Below are 24,444 nucleotides of genomic sequence, written 5' to 3'. Positions count from 1 at the left end.
AAATACTCAAGAGTTTTCTGCATGGAAATACGCATTTAGGTACTTCAGAAATAAACTGCAGTGGTTTAGATGTCTCTGCTACTAGAAACAATTGATGAACAAAGAACAGCCTGTGAAGGGTAGTTTAAGCCAAAAGCAAGTTTCAAACCATGGTAAACTGCTCCATGTTTTGTGTTAAAGGAGATGAGTAGGCCTCTATGGTCTATTGCCAGTGGTTTTCACTTTGACGAGCCAAGCTGGTGACTGTTTTTACACCATTAAGAACTGAGTCCCAAAGCTCCCTGGTAATACTTAAACCCTGCAATGAAACAGAGTTCATGGCACGTGGTGTAATTTAGGAATGATATGCATAATATTTTGAATTCTGGCTTTATTTAGAGTATTACATACTTTTCTTAGTGGTAGGCAGATAGACCTTGGTATTACGCTGTTATGATGGGGAAGGTGGTGTGATTTTAAGTGCAGGGTTCTTTTTTTAACTGCATGTCTAGAATAGTAGCTAAATTTTATGTAGTATTTAAAGGGAAATCCTTAAACTGCAGAGAATTAAGTAACATTTTTCCATTTAAAATCATTAAAATTCAAGGAAATAGTAATTTTAACTTGAAGATGTATTTCTTAAATAAAATCACTTCAGGAGTGAGAGATACTAGTGCAATGGACTAGCAAATTATATGGTGATTGGGGTAATTTTCAAAAGGTAGCTTTTTTTTTTTAATGTATTTTGCAAAAACTGCATAAGGGGGTCAAGGTGCAATAAGGCAGACAAACACTGTTCCTTAATGAGAAATGACAAATTGCAGGCTTGATGACTTCAGCTCGCTGTGAATTACGACTTTGTGTCATTTAATTTGTTCCTACTAATGCAGCCATCTGAAAGAAGACGATGACTGGTCACTTGAAGCATGTAACGTTGATTTGCTTGTCCTGGAAGAGGATCTCCTTCAAGGTCCTCAGGATCGTGTGACTCCTATGAGAATTGGGCTTTATTTAACTACTAGGATTAGGATCTGAGAACAGTGTTATCATTTCAGGAAGTTACTACTTTAAGTCACAGAATGACAGAATGGGTCATGTTGACAGGGCCCATAATGGGTCATCTGGTCCCACCTCCCTGCTCAGGCAAGATCATTTTGGAGCACAGGGCACAGGATTGTCCAGATGGTTCTGGTTCTGAACAGCTCCAGTGAGGAAGACTCAACAACCTCTCCAGGCCGCCTGTTTCAGTGTGCTGTCACCCACAGTAAAGAAGGTGCAGTAAGCCCCTTACAGCTTGCTTTGGCTTACTCTTGCTTTCCAGATCCTGTGAAATCATTCAGACAAGTAGAGATCATCTCTCCCTGCAAAAGCCGGCAATCAGAAGTCAAGTCTCTCCCATGCTGTTAGGGAGTATTGTTGCATGGAGAGGAGTGAGACCATAGCTATGTCTGCTGTATGGAGGCAGGCAGCAACCTTGGGCAAATATTGGGGACACTTGCTCACATTTTCACAGAACAGTTTAGTACAGCCCAACTTGCCCAGATCCAACGTGCATGGAGCTGTGGCTGTTGCTTCTCCAGTGAAGTTAAAAGTCCAAGGCTAACTTGTCTCTGGCCTGTCCCCACTGTAGTCCATGCTCTTGCAGCCTCACATTGAACATTGTCTGCAGTTTTGGGTGCCACAGTATAAGAAAGATACAAAGCTACTAGAGAGCATCTAAAGGGGGGACAGCAAAGATGGTGAAGGGCCTTGAGGGGAAGCTGTATGAGGACTGTCACTTGGTCTGTTCAACCTGGGAGGAGACTGAGGGGACAGCTCATTGCAGTTACAACTTCCTTATGAAGGAAGGAGGAGGGGCAGTCAGTCATCTCTTTTCTGTGGCGACTCATGACAGGACCCAAGGGACAGGCCTGGAGTTGTGTCAGGGGAGGTTTAGGTTGGGTATTAGAAAAAGGTTCTTCACCCAGAGGGTGGCTGGGGACTGGAATAGGCTCCCCAGGGAAGTGGTCAGAGCACCAAGCCTGACACAGATCAAGTGGTATTAGGACAATATTCTCAGGCACATGGTGTGACTCTTGCGGTTGTCCTGGGCAGGGCCAGGAGTTAGTCGCAACGATCCTTGTGAGCTCCTTCCAACTCAGAATATTCTGTGATTGCGTCTGACTTGATGTAATGCATTTCGCCCTTGAAGGGTTTTCGCGATAACCCGCGGCCGCGCCGGGGAGCAGAGCCAGGCCGGGCGGGCTGAAGCGGCGGAGCGAGGCGGGTGGTGCGGCTGTCCCCGCCCGGCGCCCCGGGGGAGGTGCCGGGCTGGGCCGAGCCACGCCACGCCACGCCGGCCCGGGGCGAGGGCCGTGGCCGCCGTGCTGTGAGTACGGGCTGCGGCGGCTGGAGAAAGGCGGCGGCCCCGGGTGAGGGAGCGGGGTCGGGAGCCCCCGGAGAGGCGAGGCGGGACCGGGCACATCGCGTCCTGGCAGTGAATGGGGGACAGGGAGAACAGGAGGGACAAAGGCCGGCGTCCCGCACCCGCCCACTCCGCGGGGGCTGGCGTGTGGGCGGAGGGCGAGACCGGGGGGCGGCCGGGGGGCTGGGCCGGGCTGGGGGCGAGCGCTGAGGGCGCCATGCCCTCACCCGAGATGGCGGCGCGGCCTCCTCGGCGCGGCGAACACGTGATGGCGGAGCGGCGGGAGGAGAGGGCCGGGCCGCGGGCGGGAGGGCGGCCGGTGCCGCCGGTCCCCGCCCAGGGGAGATCGGGCCCTGGGGCGAAGGCAAGGGCCTGTGTCTGACCTTGTGGTTGATAGTGGATCCCCCGCGCAGTTGTTGTCCTGAAAAAGTAGTTGCGTCTGTGGTTATATTGTCACTGCAACCCTTGATTTACTCTCTGTCTTGAAGCCTGTGTGAGTAGGAGTTGTAGCTGCTGTGGGGAGAGGTGCCCCGTTACTAATCGATAGGTTTACTCATTGCATTACATGCAAGGATAAGCTTGTGGCAGTGGCGAAGACTTCGAGGGGGAAAGGCTGATTTCTCCGGGCTCCTGGGACCCTGAAGAGAGTTAGTAGGTCATGTTGGAAGGATCAGGATTCTTGGCCGTGAAGAAGCAGGAGGAGATGTTGCTGATGCTGGATGTGGACCAGGCCAGTAGCTGTTAATGCTGGCAGTGTTTCCACTTGGACATGGGGCCAGCGAGGTTCCCATTGTTTGAAGGCACGCCCCTGATTTGCACTGGCAAAGCCTGTTGTAGGACCAGGCTGTGTCCTGTTGCTCTTCAGTTGGAGTTTCATTTATCTTGTCCTTTAATACCAGTTTACTTCAACATGCAGGTTAGGTAAGAATTATAGGAAAAATTACAGTGTTTATACTTGTAGTCGGAAGTCAAAATTGATTAATTTCACTATTCATAGTGGTTACTGTCTTAAATATGCTATTGTTTGGTGTAGTATGAATCCTACATTTTTCAAAGGCAGCACATATTCAGTGAAGGAATTCCTATCATACTTTCCTCAAGGAAGGCCTACTAAAGTAATGCAGATGTGAAAGAATAGATTTATCAGATACAACTCAGTAAGTCTTGTAGTAGAATTAGAAAACATAGCAATTTCAAGATTGTCCTGACACTAGAATTGTTACTCATAGTCTGTCACGAGGCTGTGTAATAGAAACACACAATGGTTTGGGTTGGAAGGGACATTAAAGATCATCTAGTTCCAACCCCCTTGCTGTGGGCTGGGACACTTTTTACTATGGGGCCTTTTACTAGACCAGGTTGCTCCAAGCCTTATCCAACCTGACCTTGACCTTAACCGCTTCCAGGGATGGGGCATCCATAATTTCTCTCGGCAGGCTGTTCCAGTGCATCACCACCCTCTTGAAGGGTTCATCCACTAAGTTGAACAGTGCAAGTTGAAAGCTGGGTATCTATAAGCATGATGAGTAGCTTTTAATTTTAATGCTAAGTGTGATGAGAGGGAGAGGTAAGATTTGCTTACGGTATGAACTGTATTTTTAACTTTGTTCTGGTTGTCAGCTTTTGCAAATGAGCTGTGAGAGTTAACATCCATCTCAGTGACTGGCTGAGTGAAGGGCTCTTATGTGACGGGTGGGGGGAAACCACAAACTTGAAAGGTCTTGTGTGGAGACTTTGAGTGCTGCTGTTCTTCCTAGCTGAGAACTGGGATCTTCTGAGGCTGTAGGTTGGATCTCTAAAGGTGAAGGAAAGAAATTGAACTCATCACTGGGACTTTGTGTTGAGGTTCCAGTTGCTTGTGCTTTACAATAGCTGTTGCACTAAGTCTACTGCAAGGCTTGAGTGTATACTGTTAGAAAGAACTCTTTTGACTATCTTTGTTCTTGGCCATGCAATAACAATTTTCTCCTTTGTTCTCACTTGACAGGAATAATGTTTCCAACATGTCTGTGCAGTCGCTGCTTTGTGAAAGAATTGCTGTTGCCAAAGACTTGATTAAGAGAGCGGAAGCCCTTTCCAAGTCCCAGAAAAGGAGAATAGAAGGTGGGGCAAAGCTATGTAGCAAACTGAAGGCTGAGCTAAACTTCCTGCACAAGGTGGAGGCAGGGAAAGTGGCCATTAAAGAATCCCATTTGCAGAGTACAAACCTTACCCACCTCCAAGCCATTATTCAGTCAGCAGAGCACCTGGAGGACGTTGTCAGTGTCCTCCATGTCTTTGCTTATGAGGACAGGTTTGGAGACAAACAGACGCTGGTGGTAGATGTTGTTGCAAACGGAGGTCACACGTGGGTGAAGGCCATTGGTCGTAAAGCTGAGGCCCTGCATAACATCTGGCTGGGAAGAGGCCAGTATGGTGACAAAAGTGTCATTGAGCAGGCAGAGGACTTCCTGCAAGCAAGCCGTCAGCAGCCAGTGGAGTACAGCAATCCCCACATCATCTTTGCATTCTACAACAGTGTGTCCAGTCCTATGGCAGAGAGGCTGAAGGAGATGGGAATATCTGTGAGAGGAGACATTGTTGCTGTAAACTCACTGGTAGAACCATCTGCAGAAAACGAGCATCTTAACCCCAGTGAATCAGATGAAGAAGGCCCTGAACTCCTGCAGGTGACCAGAGTAGATCGGGAGAATTTAGTGGCCAGCATTGCTTTCCCTACCCAGATCAAAGTAAACGTCTGCAATAGAGTTAATTTAGACATCACTACCTTAATAACCTATGTCTCTGCGCTGAGCTATGGTGGCTGCTACTTCGTCTTCAAAGAAAAAGTGCTGACAGAGCAAGCAGCCCAAGAAAGAAGGGAGAGAGTCCTGCCTCAGATGAGGGAGTTCATGGAGGGAAAAGAGCTCTTTGCTTGTGAATCTGCTGTCAGAGATTTTCAATCCATCTTGGAAACACTGGGAGGACCTGGGGAGAAAGAGCGAGCTGCATTGCTTGTTAAAAGAATTAATGTGGTGCCCGATCAGCCGTCTGACCGTGCCTTAGGACTAGTGGCTAGTTCAAAAATCAACAGCCGCTCTCTAACCATTTTTGGGACAGGGGACACTTTAAAAGCCATCACCATGACTGCAAATAGTGGCTTTGTGAGGGCAGCGGCAAACCAAGGTGTCAGGTTCAGTGTTTTTGTCCATCAGCCACGAGCATTGACAGAAAGCAAAGAATCTTCTGCCACGCCTTTACCAAAGAGCTGCCCATCTGATAATGGACTGTAAGTCATTAAATGAGTTAGTAATGGAAATACTACAGGTATTGCAGTGGGAGGCATATGGAGAAACCGAAGAATCATAGCAATACAGTTTTGGGTGTGTATCAGTGATGACAGGAACTAGCAGTGGAAGAGCTCCTCAAGGAATTTGTATTATCTTTACTCCTTCCTTGGGGTTATTTTTTGTCCAGCTGACCATTAATTTATTCACTAAAGTAATAAGAATTCTATGAAAATTGTTAACTGGCTTACAATGTATTAATTGTATCCATCCCCATTAAAAAATTCAGTTAAAGCACAGTTACTGATGTGCCCTTGTCATTTTTGTCCTCTTCAGAGAGGTAAAATTCATCATCTTAGATGAACTTTGGGCTTGATTTTCATGGGACTTAACTCTTTCTTTCCCCTATTCTATTCAACTTAGTTTTTGGTTGATTCGGAGAGACCTGTGCCTTTTTGGGAGTGTGATGTTTCATGAAGATGTGACTACTAGCCATGAATAGAAATCAACTTAAGCCTTCCTTGCCTTACTGGAAGGAACCTCTGTATGTATACCATGGTTAGACTGAATTGGGAAACAGCTTTAAAATTCCTGGGAAAATGAGGAAATTGGACTTTATTTGCATTAATATGTTGTGACTCAGGCTAAACTGGACAGCCAGTGGTAGCAGACCAAGGAGGCAGATCTACTTTTCTTGTAGCCTTTGTCCAAATGCAAAATCTTGCTGGTTGTAAAGCCCAACTCAAGGCTTATGGCAACAGAATCCTAAACTGAGCCAGCACCCACATAGTTTTTGATACTAGTGTGCTCTTTGCTGAGGACTCATGGTGAATCTGGGTTCGTTGCATGTGGATTACCTGAAACAAAGCCTCAGTGAGGTGCTTCAGTGTTGGTGTGATGGAGGAGGAGACTTGCAGGGTATGTTCTTAAATCCTAGTTTGGTCTGTAGTAGAGAGAAGCCTTTTTGCTGGTGGTGTAATTGCTCTTTTTATTCAAAGATTAGAATAAACAACAATTTCTTCTGGTTTTGTTTGGTTTTTTTTTTTTTTTTCTCCTTTGCCCAGGAAAGATTTGCCATTGTAGGAATCTTTCTCATGTTTTTTTTTTCTGAATGCTGTAATGGCAGCAAGCACTTCCTGTTTGGAATTAATTTTCATCAGTTTCCTAGTGGAAAATTTTGAGATGTCAGAGTGAAGCTCTGGGTCCCAAGCTATACATTTTTATCAGGTCAGTGAAAGAGATACCCACTGAATATTTTATAGGCTGTTGTTCAACACAATTGCATTATTATGGAGCTTATAGCTCAAGCAAAGAACATTATCTTGCCTCTTGCCACTCCAGTCTAAATTTCTCCCTACAGTACAATGTATCTGCAGTGCTGCCCTCAGCTCAACCCATTTCTTTCTGGTCCCCAGTATGATGCAACGATACTGGAATGCCAGCAAGACCACTCTATGCCTTGTCCAGCTGAGTAAGCTGAACTCCAAGGGGCAGAAGAGTACTTCTTGTTGGTGGGATTCTTGCTCTGAAGAGTAAGATGTTAGGAGCTTTCACTGGTAACTACATGCTGCATAGCTTTACCTGAAACTTTTAGCAATGTGGAGGGCAGTCTGTTTGCTACGCTCCCCATTTGCTCTGGGTCCCTGAAGTAGTTAATGAAGTTTAATTAAGATGGGTGGGACTGGATTTTGGGTTTTGCTGCTTCAACATCCAGTTTCTCAGTTCCTCCTTGGTGAGTTCTAACAAAACATCTAGCTTGTTCCGACAAATAGCTAGATTTCATTGCACTAACACAGTGTAATGAAACCTCATGGCAGGATTCATCCCCCGCTATATCCATTAATTTTCTTTAAAGTTCTTCTGAAGGGAAAGGAGGACCAACACAATGAAACAGTATCAGTAATATGTTGGCTGTGCTGCAGAAATGCAAGTCTGCCTTAGTTAACAGCACAAGTTTCACCATGCAGGTGCTTGGGGAGGTAGTAATTTATCATGGTGTGATGGATTTACCAGAGCACAACCAGAGATGTCTCTGAAGTGTTACAAACAGCTGGAAGGAAAGCGCCTTTCATTTCTGCCATGAGAGCTCTTACTCTGGACACCTGTGTGATGTCTTTCCTCTGCAGTAGGTGTGGGAATAGAGGTTGGGGAGGCCATCTGTCAGAGAAAAAGAACTGTGTGTTTCAAATCTGTGTTTCTGTTTTGCATCACATGTCCTGAAAAAGGGTACAGGAAACCTCCTAGTTAATAATTTATGAGCAAATAACCTTGGAGAGAGGGGTTCTTGTTTACAGCTCAGAGCTGTAAGAGTTGAGGTTCCAAAACACCGCCTACTATTTCATAGAATCACAAATTGTTAAGGGGTTGGAATGAACCTTAAAGATCATCTAGAACCAACCCTGCCTACCATGAGCAGGGACACTTCCTGTAGGAGCTTTGGGGTGTTCAGTCTGGACCGGGCGTAGACGGATGGGGACGGTCGGTGACGGGGACGGTGACGAGAGATCTCTATAATCAGATCTTGGAACATGCGGTTTATTGCAAAGGGTGTGGGTATAGGGGCACTGCTTAGAGCTGCAGCTGGCAGCTCTGAGCAGGCCCAAGAGAGCAAGAGAGTAAGCGGGTAAGAGAGAGCGAGAGGAATGAGAGTGAAGAAGAAGTGATGAGAATAGAATGGACTGGAATGGAATGGTGAAGTCCTGGTTACAATACAATAAATCATCTTCTGTACTGAATATTCTAATTGTCACTAACCAATCTAATACAAGATACAAATCCTATAGCATTTACATACAGCCTATAAGAGTTCTTATATTACCATAGAGTGTTACATCTTAACTTCTAAAAAACTACTCTTTGGACCCCTTCTGCTGAGCTAGTAGGGTCTGCTCTGACCCTTGGACCTGCCTGCAAGCAGAGGGTATTGTTCAATCAAGAGGGGATTACCTTCAGTTGGCCATACCATTGTTTTCCAGTTGTTCAGTAACTAAGACTTGGTATTTCAAAAGTGGCTTTCATTTCGATGTCGCCTGTAGTTTTCATATTCCCAAAATCTTTTGTCAGGCAATCATATTTATAAGGCTTTCCTGTTTCATCTTCCCCAACAACTTCCCACTAGACCAGGTTGCGCAAGGCTTTATCCATCCTGGCCTTGAACACTGCCAGGGTTGGGGCATCCACAGCCTCCTTGGACAACCTGTTCCAGTGTCTCACCACACTTGCAGTAAAAAATTTCTTCCTAATACTTAACCTAAATTTCCCCTCTTTCAATTTTTACCCATTGCTCCTTGTCCTGTCACTACAGTTCCTGATGAAGAGTCCCTCTCCAGCTTCCCTGTAGGTCCTTTTCAGATACTGGAAGTTTGCCATGAGGTCTCCATGCAACCTTCTCCAGGCTGAACGGCCTCAGCTTTCTCAGCCTGTGTTCATAGAGGAGGTGCTCCAGTCATCTCACAAACTTCATGGCCCTCCTCTGGAGTTGCTCCAACAGTTTCATGTCCTTTTCATTTTGGGGACACCAGAACTGTGTAGAGTACTTCAGGTGGGATCTCACATGAGCAGAGTAGAGGGGCAGAATCCCCTCCTTTTACCTGCTGGCCACCCTCCTTGTGATGCAGCCCAGGATTTGATTGGCTTTCTGGGCTGTGAGCACACACAGCTGGCTCATGTCGAGTTTTTCATCACTTGTCAGCTCCAAGTCTTTCTCCTCAGGGCTGCTCTCAATCACTTCTCTGCCCAACCCATTCGTGTGTCTGGGATTGCCGTGACCTGGATGTAGGACCTTGCGCTTTGCTTTGTTGAACTTCATGAGGTTTGCATCGGCCCCTGGATGGTATTATCCCTTCCCTCCATTGTGTCAACCGCACCACAGAGCTTGGTATTGTCAGCAAATCTGCTGAGGGTGCACTTGGTCACCCCTGTCCGCGTTGCCAACAAAGATGTTGAATAGCATCAGCCCCAGTACCAGTCTCTGAGGGACACCACTCATCACTGATCTCCATGTGGAGCCATTGACCACAGCTCTTTGTGTGTGGCCATCCAGCCCATTCTTTATCCACCGAGTGGTCCACCCATCAAATCTCTGTCTCTCCAATCTGGAGACAAGGATGTCGTGCAGGAGTGTGAAACACTTTGCATTATGTCCAGGTAGACAATGTCAGTTGCTCTGCCCCTGTCCGCCAACACTGTAGCTGTGTCACAGAAGGACACCAGATTTGTCAGGCATGATTGTCCGCTTGTAAAACCATTTTGGCTGTTACCAGCCACCTCTTTGTTAGCCAGGTGCCTTAGCATGCTTTCCAGTAGAATCTGCTCAGTGACCTTGCCTGGCACAGAGGTGAGACTGACTGGTCTGTACTTCCCTGAGTCTTCCACTTTCTCCTTTATAAAAATGAGGTGACATTTCCCTTTTTCCGGTCATCAGGGACTTCACCTGACTGCCATGATTTTTCAAAATGATGGATCGTAGCTCAGCAACTTTGTCTGCCAGCTCCCTCAGGACCCACAGATGAGCCTCATTGGGTCCCATGGACTTGTGCACATTCAGGTTCCTTAGATGGTCTTGAACCTGATCCTCTCTTACAGGGGGCTCAGGATCTTTATCCTCCCAGTCCATCCATCTGCCTTTCTCAACTTGGGTGGTGTGGCTGGAGCACTTGCCATTGAAGACAGAGGCACAGAAGTTGTTGAGAACCCCAGCCTTCTCTTTGTCCAGGGTCTCCGTTGTCCTTCTGGAGAGGGCTGACATTACCCTGGTCTTTCTTTTGCTTGCTTGCTTGTATCTATAGAAGCCCTTCCCATTATCCTTAATATCCCTGGCCAGACACAATTCCAACTGGGCCTTGGCTTCTCTAACCTTGTCCCTAGCTTCCTGTACAATTTTCCTCTTCATTTCAGGCCCTCTCTCCTCGTTCGCACTTTCTGAAAGCTGCTTTTTTTTGCTTTGAGTTTGCACAGCAGCTCCTTATCCACCCATAGAGGCCTCCTGGCATTTTTGCTCAGTCTCCCCTTTGTTGAGATATCTTGCTCCTGAGCTTGGAGGAGGTGATCCTTGAAATTAAGCCAGCATTCTTGAACCCCTCTGCCTTCCAGGGCTCTATCCAATGGGACTCTACCAAATAGGTCCTTGAAGAGGCCAAAGTTTGCTCTCCTGAAGTCCAGGGCAGTGAGCTTGCTGCCTGCCCTCCTCACTGTCCTCAGGATCATAAACACCATCTCCTGGTCACTGCAGCCAAGGCTGCCTTAAAGCACTACATTCCCCATGAGCTCCCTTCTCTTGGTGAGCACAAGGTCCAGTATGGTGTCAAAGATACCTTTTTCATCAAGTGGATCTCATCATCCCCCAGTAAACCAGGCTTGGCAAAGTGAGTCCCGTGAGTCTGAGTAACCAAAACCCTGACTAGAACACCATTGCTCTTAGCCATTTGTTGATCTGCCAGATTCGTCTGGATATTTCAAGTCCCTCTCCTTTGACCTGGAGGATTCATGAAAAACCTACTTGAACTCCAGGGCCCTTTACTATCTCTCCCAGGACTCTGTAGTCCCTCTTAGTCCTTCCCAGACTGGTGCCAGCTGTATCACTGGCTCCCCGATGGAACACTATTAGTGGGTAATAGTCTGTGTTTGCGTAGACTTGGGAGCTTCTCAGTAACGTCCCAGATCCAGGCTCCTGGAAGGCTGCACACCTCCCTTGAGAGTGGGTCAGGCCAACAGGTGAGTGCCTGTGTACCTTGTAAAGTGGAATCACCCCATGCAATCACCTGCCACCTTTTCTTGGTTGAACTAGTTGTTAATTTCTTTATTTGTGGAACAGGTTGGGCTGCTCCAGTTAGCTCCAGTTGTCTGAGGTCCATCTGGATCATGAAGTTCCTTTTCCCAGTGGCTTTTGGCTGAGTTGAAGCCATAGTTAATCCTCTTCTAGTTTGATGGGTGATGACTCACTCGCTAAGTTTTGTGCCTTACCTTTGCACCCTGCCCATGAAAACAGTCCCTTGTGCTCCTTGGAGGTGCTTAAATCTCCCTTGGATGCTCCTGGCAATGCCCCCTCCTTGCCAGTGATTTATCACTGATTAATCTGTTTTACAGTATTACAGGATATAGTCAAAGCTAGGTGCATGGTAACAGTGCACTTATGCATGGCAATTCATTATGGCCTTTTAATCCTTTGCATTTAAATTAATTTGCTCACAGCCTTTTTACCCTGATGAGGGCTTTGAATGAGTAAATGGGAGACAGCTGCTTCATTCCATTTCTTGCAGTGACTCTAAAGAAGTGTGTTTCCATCATTTTCCTTGTATTCCATTCAGCAATCTTGAATATCCTCTTGGGCACCCTCTAAAGAAGTTTCTCCAAGCCACAGGTGAGAGGGCAGCGACCTGCATTTTAAGATGGTAGGTGACCCAGAGGAAGAAGTGAAAAGCAAATGACCTCTGTGTTCCTGGAATCAGAATTGGCTGACCTGTTTGCTGTATTCCTTCGCTGCAGCTGCTACAGAGCTGGCTGACTTGTTTTGCAGTGACACTTTTGTGTGACCACTAAGTACAACTCTGTTTAAAATCCTCTGTATCTGGGGCCATCGTGTGGTGATTTTCTTCATTACGAGTCCTTTTTGACCAACATGGTATTTGTTATTGAATCAATTTTCTTTCTTTTACTAATTTCTGCCAATCATATAGGCAATATTTTAGGAATAGTAAACCCTTTCTGCATGCCACTGGGCAACTTGAGGGTTTTATTGTTATTTTCTGTCTCTATGTTGCATCTTGCAATGAAAAACTCAGAATGTGGATGTTCTTTGTTTTTTTTCATAGTGTTTTTTTTGCTTATTAGTCAATCAGAAGTGTACTGTTGACAGACTCTAAAGATTTTTTTATAAGACGAAAGAATGCTGGCTTCAAACAAAATGTGTTTTGATTGTAATATTAGGTGGCTTTTATATTGCCTTTGAATATATTGGTGATCTATCCATATAAATCAGTGTTCTGGTTTGGTGCATTTAGATATCTTTTACTTAATTTCACAAATAATGGATTAGGTGTTGAACTTCCCTAATTTATGACTTTGCAAATGAGTAATTAGAAGATGGAAAATTATGTCTGAAATTAAGTTGAAAAAATGGAAATCCAAGACTGCTTTTCCTTTCTTCCAAGATCACACAACTGCTTTGTCTATGCTACACCAGGCACTAGAGGATACAGAGATGTCTCACTTGCTGCTATGGATTTTCTTTGAGTTTTTTTTAGTGGTAATTTTCTGCATGAAGTTCCTTGGAAAAGATGGATTCCTAAATTGTTTTTGGGAACCTTTTTCTTCTGACACTTTTAATTTATTTTAGATTCTTTCTGCATGGTCTCTGAGGAGAGAGAACATCTCTGTTCTGTGCAGCACTCAGCCTGCTCTCTTTGCTCCAACCGTAAGAATAGCAAACAAGAAATGCTGCAATTGATGCCAGGCAGTAGGAAGGACTTGGATATTATATGAAAAATAAATTGGTAAGTAAAGTTTTTAATACATTCATGTTTCTGCGTATGTTCTTTACTTGCTGTTGTTCTGGCTGACAAAACTTGTAGATCAATGATTTATTTGCCATTGTACCTGCAAGCCATGAAGACACTTAGATAGTTTTTGCATGTTTGTAGCCACAGCTGTTTAAAAAGAGTGGTTTGTGTTTCAAACTGTCCCTGTCATCTGAGGATACCTTCAGCAGATGTAAAGCATTCTGCTGAAGTCGGCTGGAGCCTGTCTGAAAATGCATTCACAACCCTGCTTCTAGTTCCTGCAAACTGAAAGCAGGCTTGGTCATAACAGAAATAAAACAAGAAAACACAAGCATCAGTTGTATAAAATATGTTTGAGAGGAGACATAAAAAAAAATACTCTAAAATCCCTAAAATCTTTTAAATCATTTTTGTTGAAGTGGACCAAGGAAAGGATTTACAGTAATGATGAAGCATGTACTTGCGATGACATTCTTTATTTCAGGTTATTATGCAAGCAAAACAGCACAGGTCAACTGTTACCTAATTAATCTGGTAAACTAAGCAAGAATTAGATGGGGTTCTGGAACTGAAGGCTATGGTAACAGTTTTCCTGCAAGATGTAGTTCTGGGAACAGCTCTGCCATCTAGCTTGCAACAGGAGCCTCATATGTGTTCTTGGTGGTGAAATCACCTCTGTAGGTAAGTGGGTGTTGCTTTTTCATCGAGTTTTAATGTTGCAATTTACTCTAGAGCAAAAACAAAGAGAGTGAATGTCAAATGACTACACTGCTCAGAATTGTGACTTTGGGGCTTTGCAAGTTGTTCCCTATGAATGGCACGGAAATTAAGATTGTTCCTACATAAACTATTGTAAAGAATAAGCAAAAAAAGACCCCTCCTAACACCTTCATTATTCCATTGTGTAAATTTAAATAATCCTCACTTATAATGTCTTGCAGGTGAGTGATCCTTACATGTAATGCAATTTGTAATATGAAATAATATAATAAAAAGACCCCAAAGCAAACCTCAAACCAACAAAATAAGAAATCCCCACAAAATCCCCAAAATAATGAACATCTGATAATGAAACTGTGCCCCTTTATTTATTAAGGAGACTGAATACATGATAAAGCAGCTCAGTGTGGTAATGAGAAATATGGAATTACAGGCCACAGAAGTTTATACTGTGTAGGTACCAAAATCCTCCTCAGGTCTTTCTTCTGTAGGGATTAATTTGGCCCGTCTTTATGGAGATGGTGTTCACCAGAGTGAAATGTCACTCAGATGTACCACAGGCCTTCATAACTATGAAACTGGACCATATAAATATGTTTTCATTTTTGGTGTGGTTAGGTTTTTGTTTTTTTTCCTTGCATTAGAAATGTGCATTATGAACCAGCATTAACTATATCCACACGAGAAACCTCTTCCAGGTCAGGGGAGGTCTGACCTCTTTGCTTCACATACAATTGTAAAATGCACTCATCCATAATAACACAATTTGTCTCAAGGAGTGTCATCTTCCTCTCAGTTGCAGCAATTTATTTATGTTTTGGAATGAGGAGAGGCTAGATATCTGGCATGCCATGTATCCTGCCAAAAAACAGACTACAAGGAAAAGCAGCGTTTTGATTCAACCTGCTGCCTTAGTGCAGGAAAGGTGGAAACATTGGAGTAACAAAACTGAGATATCAATAATGTGTGCAATCAAAGACAAAATGGGTCTTACCGGGCATTTCAGTGGATGACTCCTGGGTTGGTTCTTGGCTTGGCTCCACACTCGGCTTAGGCGTAGAGTCAGTACTTGACTCTCCACTCAGCTCCCAAGTGGTCTGTTCACCTTCTTGCACTCCATTGTTCCCAGCTTGCTCTGTGCCATTCTCCTTATGCGAGTCTTCACTGTAGTCCGGGGGCAGCTCTGTGCTTGGTTGCGTGCTGAAATCTCTGCTTTGCTCCACACTTGTTGCCTCAAGCACTGGGGTAATAGGGGTACAAACAAATAAAGTGAAAGGAATTTACAGGATGAGGAGCATGGTTTGAAAAGTTATTTCTAGGGATATCCAAAAATGTGCTCAGTTCTTTTTACGGATCAGAGATCCCAAGTAGGAGTTTAGGGAGGGGGAGAAAAGTAACTCTAAGACTAAGTACAATATGAATGTGAATCTTACTTAAATTGACAAAGCTGGATTTGCCAATACGTTGTTGACTCACCTTGTACCTTTAGTTGATCCACCAGGATCAGAATCAGCAGTGCTGAAAGGACTGTCCTCTTTTTCAGCATGGTCACCTAAATGCCACGTAAAGAACAAGCCTTTGGAGCAAAACTTGAAATGTGTGGCAGACAGAAAGCCCATGGTATTTAAAGGCAAGCTCCTACATCTGTGCGCTTTGACATCTGCCTGAAAATAGCAGGTTACAAAACCAACATCAAATTACCTTCTCAAAACAAATGTAGGATCTGTCAGAGACTGTAATCAGGCAATTCCTGCCCTTTGCTTCAGGGTGAGATAACCTTTGCTGCAAGCAGTAAAGGACTTTGGGGGCAGAGAGGTGGGACAGTGGTGGCCCAAACTGCAGTAGCATTGATAGTGATGTCACTGTGTGCCTCTGGCAATGCTGGTTTCTCCAGGCAATTGATCCTGTTGGTTTTGAATGAGGGTCTTCAAAAATCCTTTGATATGATACTTGACAGATTGAATATTCCTTGTGGGTAACAGGTGAAAGGTGAGGTGTGACTAAAAAATGTCCACCTGGCTTCTGTGTTGTAAGGAAATAATAACTGTGAAAGAACTGTGATGTTTTGATCAAGCATTTCATTGGGAAGATTTCCTTTTTCATTGTTGAAAACTTGTGTGTTTATGTGTGTGTTGTTCAGCCTGTGATACCTCAGTCCCATAATGATGCACTTGAAAGGTTTGGACAGCACCAGACAAGTCTAAGGAGGACCTGTTTCTTGTGTGCAGTTTAACCAGCAAAGCACAATTGTTGTTCCAAGGGCCTTTTCTGATGCAGAGAGGTTGCTCTGATCATGTTCATGCAGTTCAGTTCCCCATGACCTTCCCCATCCAGGGAAGTGGGTCATGACCAGACAGTCAGAGGCTGTGGCAATTGTAACCAGGTAAGTTATGTTTTGGGGTCTGCTGAGGGAGTAGTGGGCCTCAGGGCTGTGGGAGCAACTCTCTGTGTTGCAGATAGAGAACTGCGGGCCTGGTTCTGTATATTACACTTGTATGGGTGAGTGGTGTAATTGCTGCAACTAGCAATTCTGCAGTAATTAGCAGAATTAGGTTAATGTCAAATCAACGTAAAAGAATTCAGAATTGGACTCTGTAAGATTTCCCCCCACCCTGTTTCCCTGATTTCACTTGTTTAATATTGCATCAACTTAGTTTTTCAGCACAGTGTTTCTTTTAAGTTGCTTCTACCTCTAGGGTTTGCCTGAGGCTTTATTCTTCTAATCAAGCTTTTTATGCTGCAACAGAAGAATTTTATTATTTCTTGAAAAGAAAAAGAAATACTGATGCCCATGAACACCTACCAGTACATGGCTGCTGCAGATTTCTCCTGTGTTACTGGTTTCAATTGAAAGTTGATGTGTAACATCATCTTTTTTTCAAATGTGGAAGAATTTTTGTTCAGTATGGAAGAACTTGTTGCCGACTCACCTATAAGAGGTAACAATATGATGCACAGGTCAGAAATCTGCAGATAACTATCTGCAGTGACCAAGATTTCTCAGTGTCGACCAAGAATTCTTGTTTTTCATTCTTGGAAATGTTTTTCCTACACAGTTTTCATGAGGTACTTGGGCCTGCTAGTTGTGAAGGAAGTGTAAATAAATATGTTGCAGAAATTGTTATTCCTAATGAGTTACTACTGTACAAAGAAAGAGGAATTGCCATGTTACTCCCTCAGAAGATCTCTAATTTGGTTTTGAAATATTTATCTTCCCTTTTAATGAGGCTCATTGAGCACAGTTGCTCATCTTGCTCTTTCCAGGTTCTTCTGTTCATTTCATTGTTATGGTTTCTAAACATTTGAAGCAATGAATTTAAATTTTTTAAGGCAGGGTTTCAGGGTAGTTGTTTGGAGACAAAGTTAGTTTCACTGTTTTTTAACTGCTCCCAGTCACATTGTTAAGGGGAAATCTCAAAAAGTAGTAACAAAGGGATACATTTTGAGTAGGATTTCTTACTGTTTGAAGTTTTGGGGTTTTTTAGAATTAATACAGAGCCTGTCACTATTCAGTATCTTCAGTGCTCTGAAGGTAAAACAGTTAACATTACTGAAGGAATCCTCAGATGAGGTGAGAATCCTGTGGAATAAGTAATGGTGAGGACACAGGTGTGTTACAGGTTTATTGCTTTTAGCTGCAATTTTTTCAATGCACCCTGGCCAACAAGGCAAGTTACATGTGCAGCATAAGGGAATAAAAGCCATACTTAAGCAGTGAAGGCTGCACCTGGAAATATCTTGCTCCAACTGTTCCTGTCCCCAGATTCTTGAATGTGGCCCTCAGGCCAAATACTAACGTCTATTACAGAATATAACCAAGCTAGAGAGGGTAAAGAAATAAACCATAAATGTTGGAAAAAATCCTCCCTATGAAGGGACAAATCTTTTCAGATATCAAGTCTGTTTATTTTATCAAAAAGGATACAGGAGGGACTTATGTTTTGTCATTTCATAAAGGGAGAAAAAAACCCCAAAAAGCTAGGTCCTAAAGCAGTCATTAATGGCATGGATGGAGGCATAGCCAGAGACTGTGGCTTGGTGCCAAAGCAAAATTAATGATTTAGGTACTAGTCACTGGATTTACTATGAGGGAACTGAGTGGTATTGAAAAACCTGGTGGTTTAAAAAAAAACCCCTAGGTATGACTATCTAATGGTTCCTCTTAGCCTTGTTGTCTTTTGAGTCTCAATTGTCCAGACTGATACTGGACTCCTAGGAAGAAGCAAATATGGAGATGGATCACCACCTTCCTCTGTGAGGTGGTGGAAGATACTTGGTCTCACTGTTAAAATGCAAGAAGGTTGCAGCATTTGTTGCATATTGGTTACAAATGGGCAGTCTGTACAAACTGTTCATACACCATGTCTGCCTCATTCATGTGCAGAAGGTGGAAAGCTGTGCAAGTGTCCACTTGTCTTTAGTCAGGGCAATAGGAGTGAACTCCACCTTACCTGAATTAGAGTTTTGAAGGATATCTGATAGAAACCTGACAGTGACTGAAACTCTCTGCTGATACCTGGAGTATGACAGGTTGTGATGCCACTGTGTCAAACCATTTCTGTGGAGGAACAACTTCACTTGTTCTCAGTACCTATGTGGTCCAGGTGCCTAGGTTGACATGGAGACTGGCAACTGGGTCTCCAGCAGGTGTGGAACAAGCAATTCTTCCTTCATATGCTTCTGTGCCTGTGCAATGGCTGGATGTAGGAACTTGTTTTGCATTGTAATGGCTGAGTGCAGGAACTCCAAAGATGTGCTGTGAAGGCAAGCAGAGTGCTGGGAAGTTTTGACAGCAAGTGATGGTAACTGAATGTGATATGTCGCCGCCCTTCCCGCTCACCTCCAAATTCAGAAATACAGTGCAGGGTATTTAATAAAAGTGTTTTTATGTTCTAAGAATATTGTGAATAACTGATACTAAAATAATTTTTAAAAACTTATTTCCTTTCTTCCCTTGCAGATGTTTTTTATATTTCTTCCACTTGAAAGCAAGCCAGAGTCATGAAATGAAGCTCAGTGAAGCTAGGATCAAAGCAAGGGACACTGTCAGATGGTGGGGGAACTAGTTGTCAGAAGTTTGCACAGTTTGCGTATAAAATTATGAATAAATAACTTGGGACATGGAAGCAACATCCAGACCAAAAGTTCCTCAGATGGAAAATAGGATCATAGGCTAATTCAGCTTGGAAGGAATTGCAGGGGATCTCTAGTCCGATATCCCACTGAAAGCAGGTCACCTGGCTCATACCATTTTACTCAGAACTTTATTCAGTCTGGTTCTGAAAGCCTCCAAGGACAGTGTCTGCTAAACCTCTCTGGGCAACTTGCTCCTATTCTTGACAGTCCTCATAGTGAAAAAGTGCTTCCTTATGTTCCCTCTGAACATTCCTTGTTTCAACTTATGCTTGTTGTCTCTTATCCTCACATCCTTATCCTCTTACCCTTTTGTCAAGCATGGCTTTTGGAAACCTTCATAAATAGCTGGAAAGTGAGAGAATATGTCAGTTGGGGGCTGACATATTACATGTGTTTATGTGCATAAAATAGAAAGACTTTCTCTGAATTCTGACTTTTCTCTGGGCATCAACTTTTGCAAATAGGGCACTAGGTTAGGTGGATCCTTGGTTAGACAGGGTTATGTTAACAGTATCCTTTGTTGGACTACTGTAGGGGAGGGAAGGATCTTGATTCTAATTTGAGTCTCTGAAACAGGTGCAGAACACTTAAAAAATTTGCTGTTTGAAGAATAAGCAAATTCTTATAATGTCGTGTTTTAGGGTTAGTTTTGATTTTTTTTGTGATTTTTATTTTTGCATCTTACCAAAGGAGGTCATTTGGAAAATTGTTTAATTTAGAGAAGCAGACTCAGTGCTAAGGAGCTGTGAGATTAGGTTGCACAACACTAGACAGAAACTACTGTTTTAAAAACAAGCTACTTTTTTTTTGTTAGCAGCAAGGACCGGACATTCTGGAAGGGTGAAGGATGCCAAGACTAGAGCATTCTTTTCTTGTGAGTTGATGCCTAGGGCATCTTGTGGCAGATATAACTATTCATGTTTTGGGAAAAGTATTGTTCCTTCAGGTACTTAATTTTTGTTTTGCAAAGAGTTCTCTTCTTTTTCATGGAGATTAGCTTGAAAGAAAAGTCAAAGATTCTAGTCAAAGATTCTAGTCAAATTCCCCAGGCGAAAAAGAAGAGTTTTTTTGTACTTTGCTTAATGTTTAATGTTTCAGAAGGCTTTTTGGATCTAATTGTTTGATTGTTTCTTTTGGTTTGCCAATAAGACAAATTTTGGCATTTTTTGGAGAATCTGAGAAAAAAAATAAAGTCAGGATCTTTTGTGTATAGATAAAGGTAGGCTAAGTTGCGTATCAGGAGCTCTAAATACAAAGGTTTGAAATAGTTTTTTTCTTGATTCAGGTTTTGTGATTCAGGCCAGACTTTCAGCACTACTTGGAATACAGACACTTTTCTTTCTCCCCAGAAGTCCAATGTAGTTTTTAAGGTAAATAAGTTTTTATCACTTCATAGCTGGGGATACTGAGGCACAGACAAGACTATGAGACTGACTGAGTTATAACCTGCAGCCTCTCAGGGACATCTCAAAATAAAGTATTTATTTCAGGTTTTCCAGAGATGCGGGGGGAGGAGGAGCCATGAAGAGGAGGTGAAGGAGGTCGAGAGAGAGAAAGATGTTATGGAAAGTTAAGATACCTTTGGTGGGTCAGGAGGAATTGGTGTTTTGGGTGTGCGCTCTTTGTAGGCTGGTAGAATAACTCAGGGATGGTGAAGTTGAAACAGGCCCTGCTGTCCTCAGTTGAGCCCTGCACAAAGCTGAGAACCACTTTTATTGGAGGGGGTGTGAAGAAGCCGTTTTGTAAATTCTTACTGGACAATTTTCCCACTGAGATCCCTTCTTTCTTGCTGTCATTAATTATGTGCTTAGGAAGCCTAAACCCCATGTTTGTTTCTGCTCACTGTGGGTGTTATTTGGGTTGTCTCATTCTCTCCAGTAACGTTAGGTGCTTTTGGAATCCTGTTATGTGTTTTGGCTTATTAAGTCTGATGACAGTGCTTTACATAAGCTAGTGATGGAAAAATGAATGATAGTTGAGAAATTAATCCATTATGTGTGATGAATAACAAGGTGGAGAGTTGATCTTTGCAGAAAAGCTGTCAGAAGTCACCTGTTTTATGTGTCTTCATTTCTAAAAACATTTCAGAGCTGACTCTGATGCTTGACTGACTAAATCAACCCACAGGTTCATTGTGTTAAGAATATCCAACTGCTCAAGTAAGGCAGCTTTAAGCCACTTCTTTGTGCAGAAGAGAACGATTTGATTCTGTTTTGCTTAAATGATCATCTCCTAGGAGTGGTTCATGCAACTTCCACAGAGAATTGTGCTCTCTATTTCACACTCAGGTAGTCATTAGGCAATGTAACCTAATATAATGTTATTAAGTGAATGTAATGAAAATACTGTAGATAAATAAGAGGCAGCTCCTCTAAAGCTGTAAGGACTGAGGAGACAGTTTATATCTTGTCTTTTCTGCTAAGTCCTTCAGTTTATAAGAATATGGTAAACTGGGAGCTCTCTGAAGCTGTGCAGCCCTTGGTTCCTCTGTAGAAAGTTTCCACACTGCTTAAGCACTTCACTTTGACATCCTGTTAGTTGTACCAACTGAAGGAGTGAAGATAAGACAGAGCACGTAAATCTTTACTTTTCCTGTTCTTTATTGAGGGTACTCTAATTTTGGCCACGTTAATTTGGATGTAAATTTGAATTCTTGCATGTGAACTGATATAAAAGCCTTTACAGAAGCTCCTGTTTAATTTCGAGAGGTGGAATTTGCCACAACTTAAATTCAGACTGTAATATGACTTCCATGGATTGAACCTGGGTAAAGTGATAAAAGATTACTCAACCAGCTGAACTAACAAAGCAGAAATGCCACCCAGGAAGTCTTGATTTTCTCTCCCCTTCTGCTTTGTCCCTGTAGTTTCTCTTCTGGTACCAGTGGTGCTTAACTGCTTTCTGGGATGCTGATTCAACTTGCTGATGTGCCAGAAAACTTTCTTTTCCTACTATACTGAAGAATTAAGATACCTCAGTAGATGTTAAGTGAACAGTGGAGGTGATACATAGAAACAGTGGAAACACAGGGCCAAGAACAGAGTATGTCAGTGGCTGCTGGTCCCCTCAGCTGATCTCATCTGGTAGCTCCATCATTCTCTTGAAAGTCATAAATTGAAATGGTGGGTTGTAGTTACTTTTTCTCTATGTAAGAATAAATTAGCAGTAACTAGTCCAAATGGAGCTGATGTGGTAGCAGTTTCAGGCCAGACACAGTAGAGCTGTCTCAGAAGACCCCCCTGCAAATTCTGGCACTAGTGGACTTGGCACCACCAGACAGGGCTGTGGATTGTGGTGTTACAGCTCAGAAGTGCACTTTGGGCTTCCCCCCAAGCCTTGTTGATTTTAATGGAAATTCTCATGCCACCCCCGCCTTGTCCATAGTTACTGACAGTGACAGGGATTGACATTTGAGACCAGGCAGGAATGCATGAGCCAGCAAAGCAGATGTGCAGTTTGTAGTGGTGTTCTGCTGAGAAAAGACAAACGGGATTAGCTGCTAGTTTGTTTAGTAGGAGATGCAGGCTTGCTTTTATCAAGACAATATTTTCCAGTGTATTCTTGTTCCACGTCCTTTTATATCGCAACATCATCATGTCCTTTCAGTCTTTCCTTTCTGCATGTCTTTCTCCTGCCATTCTTTTCTAAATGCATGTTTGTCACTATTTCGTAAGACAGCTTTAGTCTCCCTTCCATGGAGGTTCATCTGAAAGAGTTCAGGAGGGAAGGAGCTCACCTGAACTTTGCCAGGAAGGAGTGGATAGAAGCGTTTTCTTATCTGTAAAAGTTCAGCCTCTCAGCTTTCTGCCAGAGGGCAAAGATGCTTGCTCAGAGATAATGTGACCCTGCTCAACTGTTGGAAACTGTGGTTTGCCAAGTAGCATACTTGACTCCATATGTCATGGCTTCCCATTGCCTGTGGGAACTTTTCTGAAATGGAGTGCCTTGTGTAGGTAAAGATCAATGGAAAAACAGGTGCGAGAGCAGCACAGATACCAGAGCTCACTTGCTTTGTCAAGGGTGTTCACTGTAGTATCCCAATTTCAGCAGGTTCTTGAGAAAATGGGAAAGCACTTTAAAAATGGTTTGTGAGCATCGTAATAAAGTCATGGATTTCATGAGCATCTTTCTTATACCAGGGAAGCATGTTCTATTATGAATTGTTTTTTCTTCTTTAGGATTCAGTATTTCTAAAGCTAGTCAAAGACATGTTATCAACTTCAATAAGAGCAGCTGTGAGGAGTGCTAGAGTTCATATCTTCTGCCTTTTTGAATCTTATATGAGTGAAGGAGTCATCTTCCTTTCCTTCTGGAATGTTCCTCTTCAGGTTAATATCACACCAGTAAATTGGGTTCATCCAGCTCTTTTGATTCTCTGTGAATACCTGTTTGGTATGCGCCTTTGCTCTGACTTCATACCTTCATTCTTATCACTCTTGGTAAGTTTTCCATATCAACAGCCCTTGAGCACAGCAGCTGTTGGATCAAGCAAGAGCTTTCCTTAGCATTCTGATTATTCTCTTAGATGTGGGCTTGGATATTCATGGATTCAACTCAGTTTGCAGTTATGGTATGTGCTGTTTTTCTTTGTGAACTGGATGGATATGAAGGATGTTTAGCCAGTCAAATGGAAAGGGATTATGTGATTCGATGGGAATAACTGGGGGCTGGATGCAGTGATCCAAAATAACTCTTCCAACTTTCCCTTTGCCTGCCTCCTTTCTGAGACAGAGCAAGGTAGGCAAAAATGAATGTTTCAGAATTTCTTCCTCTTGTAATTTTTACTACTTATGTCCTGTATTCAGATGATTTCCATTTCTCCTCAGTCTGCCCACAGAGAAATAGAAATGGAGTTTTCACAGGGGCAGGATTACATTCTACAGCCTGATCTAAATTCCAGTGGCATCAAGAAGGGTCTGTCTGTCTCTAGGCCCATCTTGTTCTCCATTGTTTGGTTAGGTTAGTTTCCCTATATAACAGCCTGAAGCCAGGGATGGAAATAATGGTCAGCTTGGCACCGTGGTGCAGCTCCTAGGTGGTTCATACTACTGGGCAATGTATATGCCTCTCAACTTCCTTTAGGCTCCTAGAATTTGATATTGAAGTTTCTACTATACCTCTGTTTTAGTCTGTGGTTACTTCTTAAATGCAACATAAATTCACATAGATTCCAGCACATCCCCAAGCCTTGTTTTCACCGTCTAAGCTTGCCTCTGTAACATTTGGCTGGCTATACCATCAGACAAGCCAGGGAAACTATTTTGCTGAAAACAAAAAGGGTGATTTCTGCTGGATTTTTTTCCAGTCCTGGTTCATGGTGCAGCTGTGTGAATATCCAAAGGGAAAGGATAGTATTGACAGTAGCAGGGCAGAGCTGTGGAGGGTGGACTACACTGTTCAGCAGTGATCTGGCTTTATTTTGTGACTTTAAAAGCGCCTGAGT

The 24,444-nt window shown here is 43.3% G+C and overlaps 1 protein-coding gene and 1 long non-coding RNA gene across 5 annotated transcripts in view; both read left to right on the top strand.

Annotated features, from left to right (window-relative positions):
• The first annotated feature begins 2,245 nt into the window (after positions 1 to 2,245).
• Positions 2,246 to 5,948, top strand: C2H7orf25 (chromosome 2 C7orf25 homolog). 3 transcript variants are annotated; one of them, XM_039549852.1, is made up of 2 exons: positions 2,246 to 2,347; positions 4,371 to 5,948. In XM_039549852.1, exon 2 carries the CDS (start codon positions 4,387 to 4,389, stop codon positions 5,653 to 5,655), a length of 1,269 nt encoding a protein of 422 aa, XP_039405786.1. In that variant the 5' UTR covers positions 2,246 to 2,347; positions 4,371 to 4,386; the 3' UTR covers positions 5,656 to 5,948. The 3 variants fall into 3 exon arrangements, with proteins under 3 accessions (XP_039405786.1, XP_039405785.1, XP_010396938.1); XM_039549851.1 differs by having other exon boundaries at positions 2,284 to 2,390; XM_010398636.4 differs by lacking the exon at positions 2,246 to 2,347 and adding an exon at positions 2,702 to 3,304.
• Positions 5,949 to 12,988: 7,040 nt separating this feature from the next.
• The window catches only part of LOC104688910, a 35,111-nt gene continuing 23,655 nt past the window's right edge, over positions 12,989 to 24,444 (top strand). The window contains exons 1-2 of one of the 2 annotated variants that reach the window (XR_005601564.1): positions 12,989 to 13,139; positions 13,630 to 13,826. This is a non-coding gene — a long non-coding RNA (uncharacterized LOC104688910). The remainder of the gene's footprint in view (positions 13,140 to 13,629; positions 13,827 to 24,444) is intronic. The other variant, XR_005601563.1, reaches the window with a different exon arrangement.

Source organism: Corvus cornix, chromosome 2 (genome assembly GCF_000738735.6).
Source record: "Corvus cornix cornix isolate S_Up_H32 chromosome 2, ASM73873v5, whole genome shotgun sequence".
In the NCBI taxonomy this organism is placed as follows: Eukaryota; Metazoa; Chordata; class Aves; order Passeriformes; family Corvidae; genus Corvus; species Corvus cornix.
Note: the sequence above shows the minus strand (reverse complement) of the source record. Positions and strands in the feature narration are given on the sequence as shown.

Coding starts and splice junctions, on each gene's coding strand:
- C2H7orf25 (XM_010398636.4), top strand. CDS start 3,153: ATGGGGCCAGCGAGGTTCCCATTGTTTGAAGGCACGCCCCTGATTTGC. Junction 3,305..4,370: donor TACTTCAACATGCAGGTTAG/GTAAGAATTATA, acceptor CTCACTTGACAG/GAATAATGTTTCCAACATGT.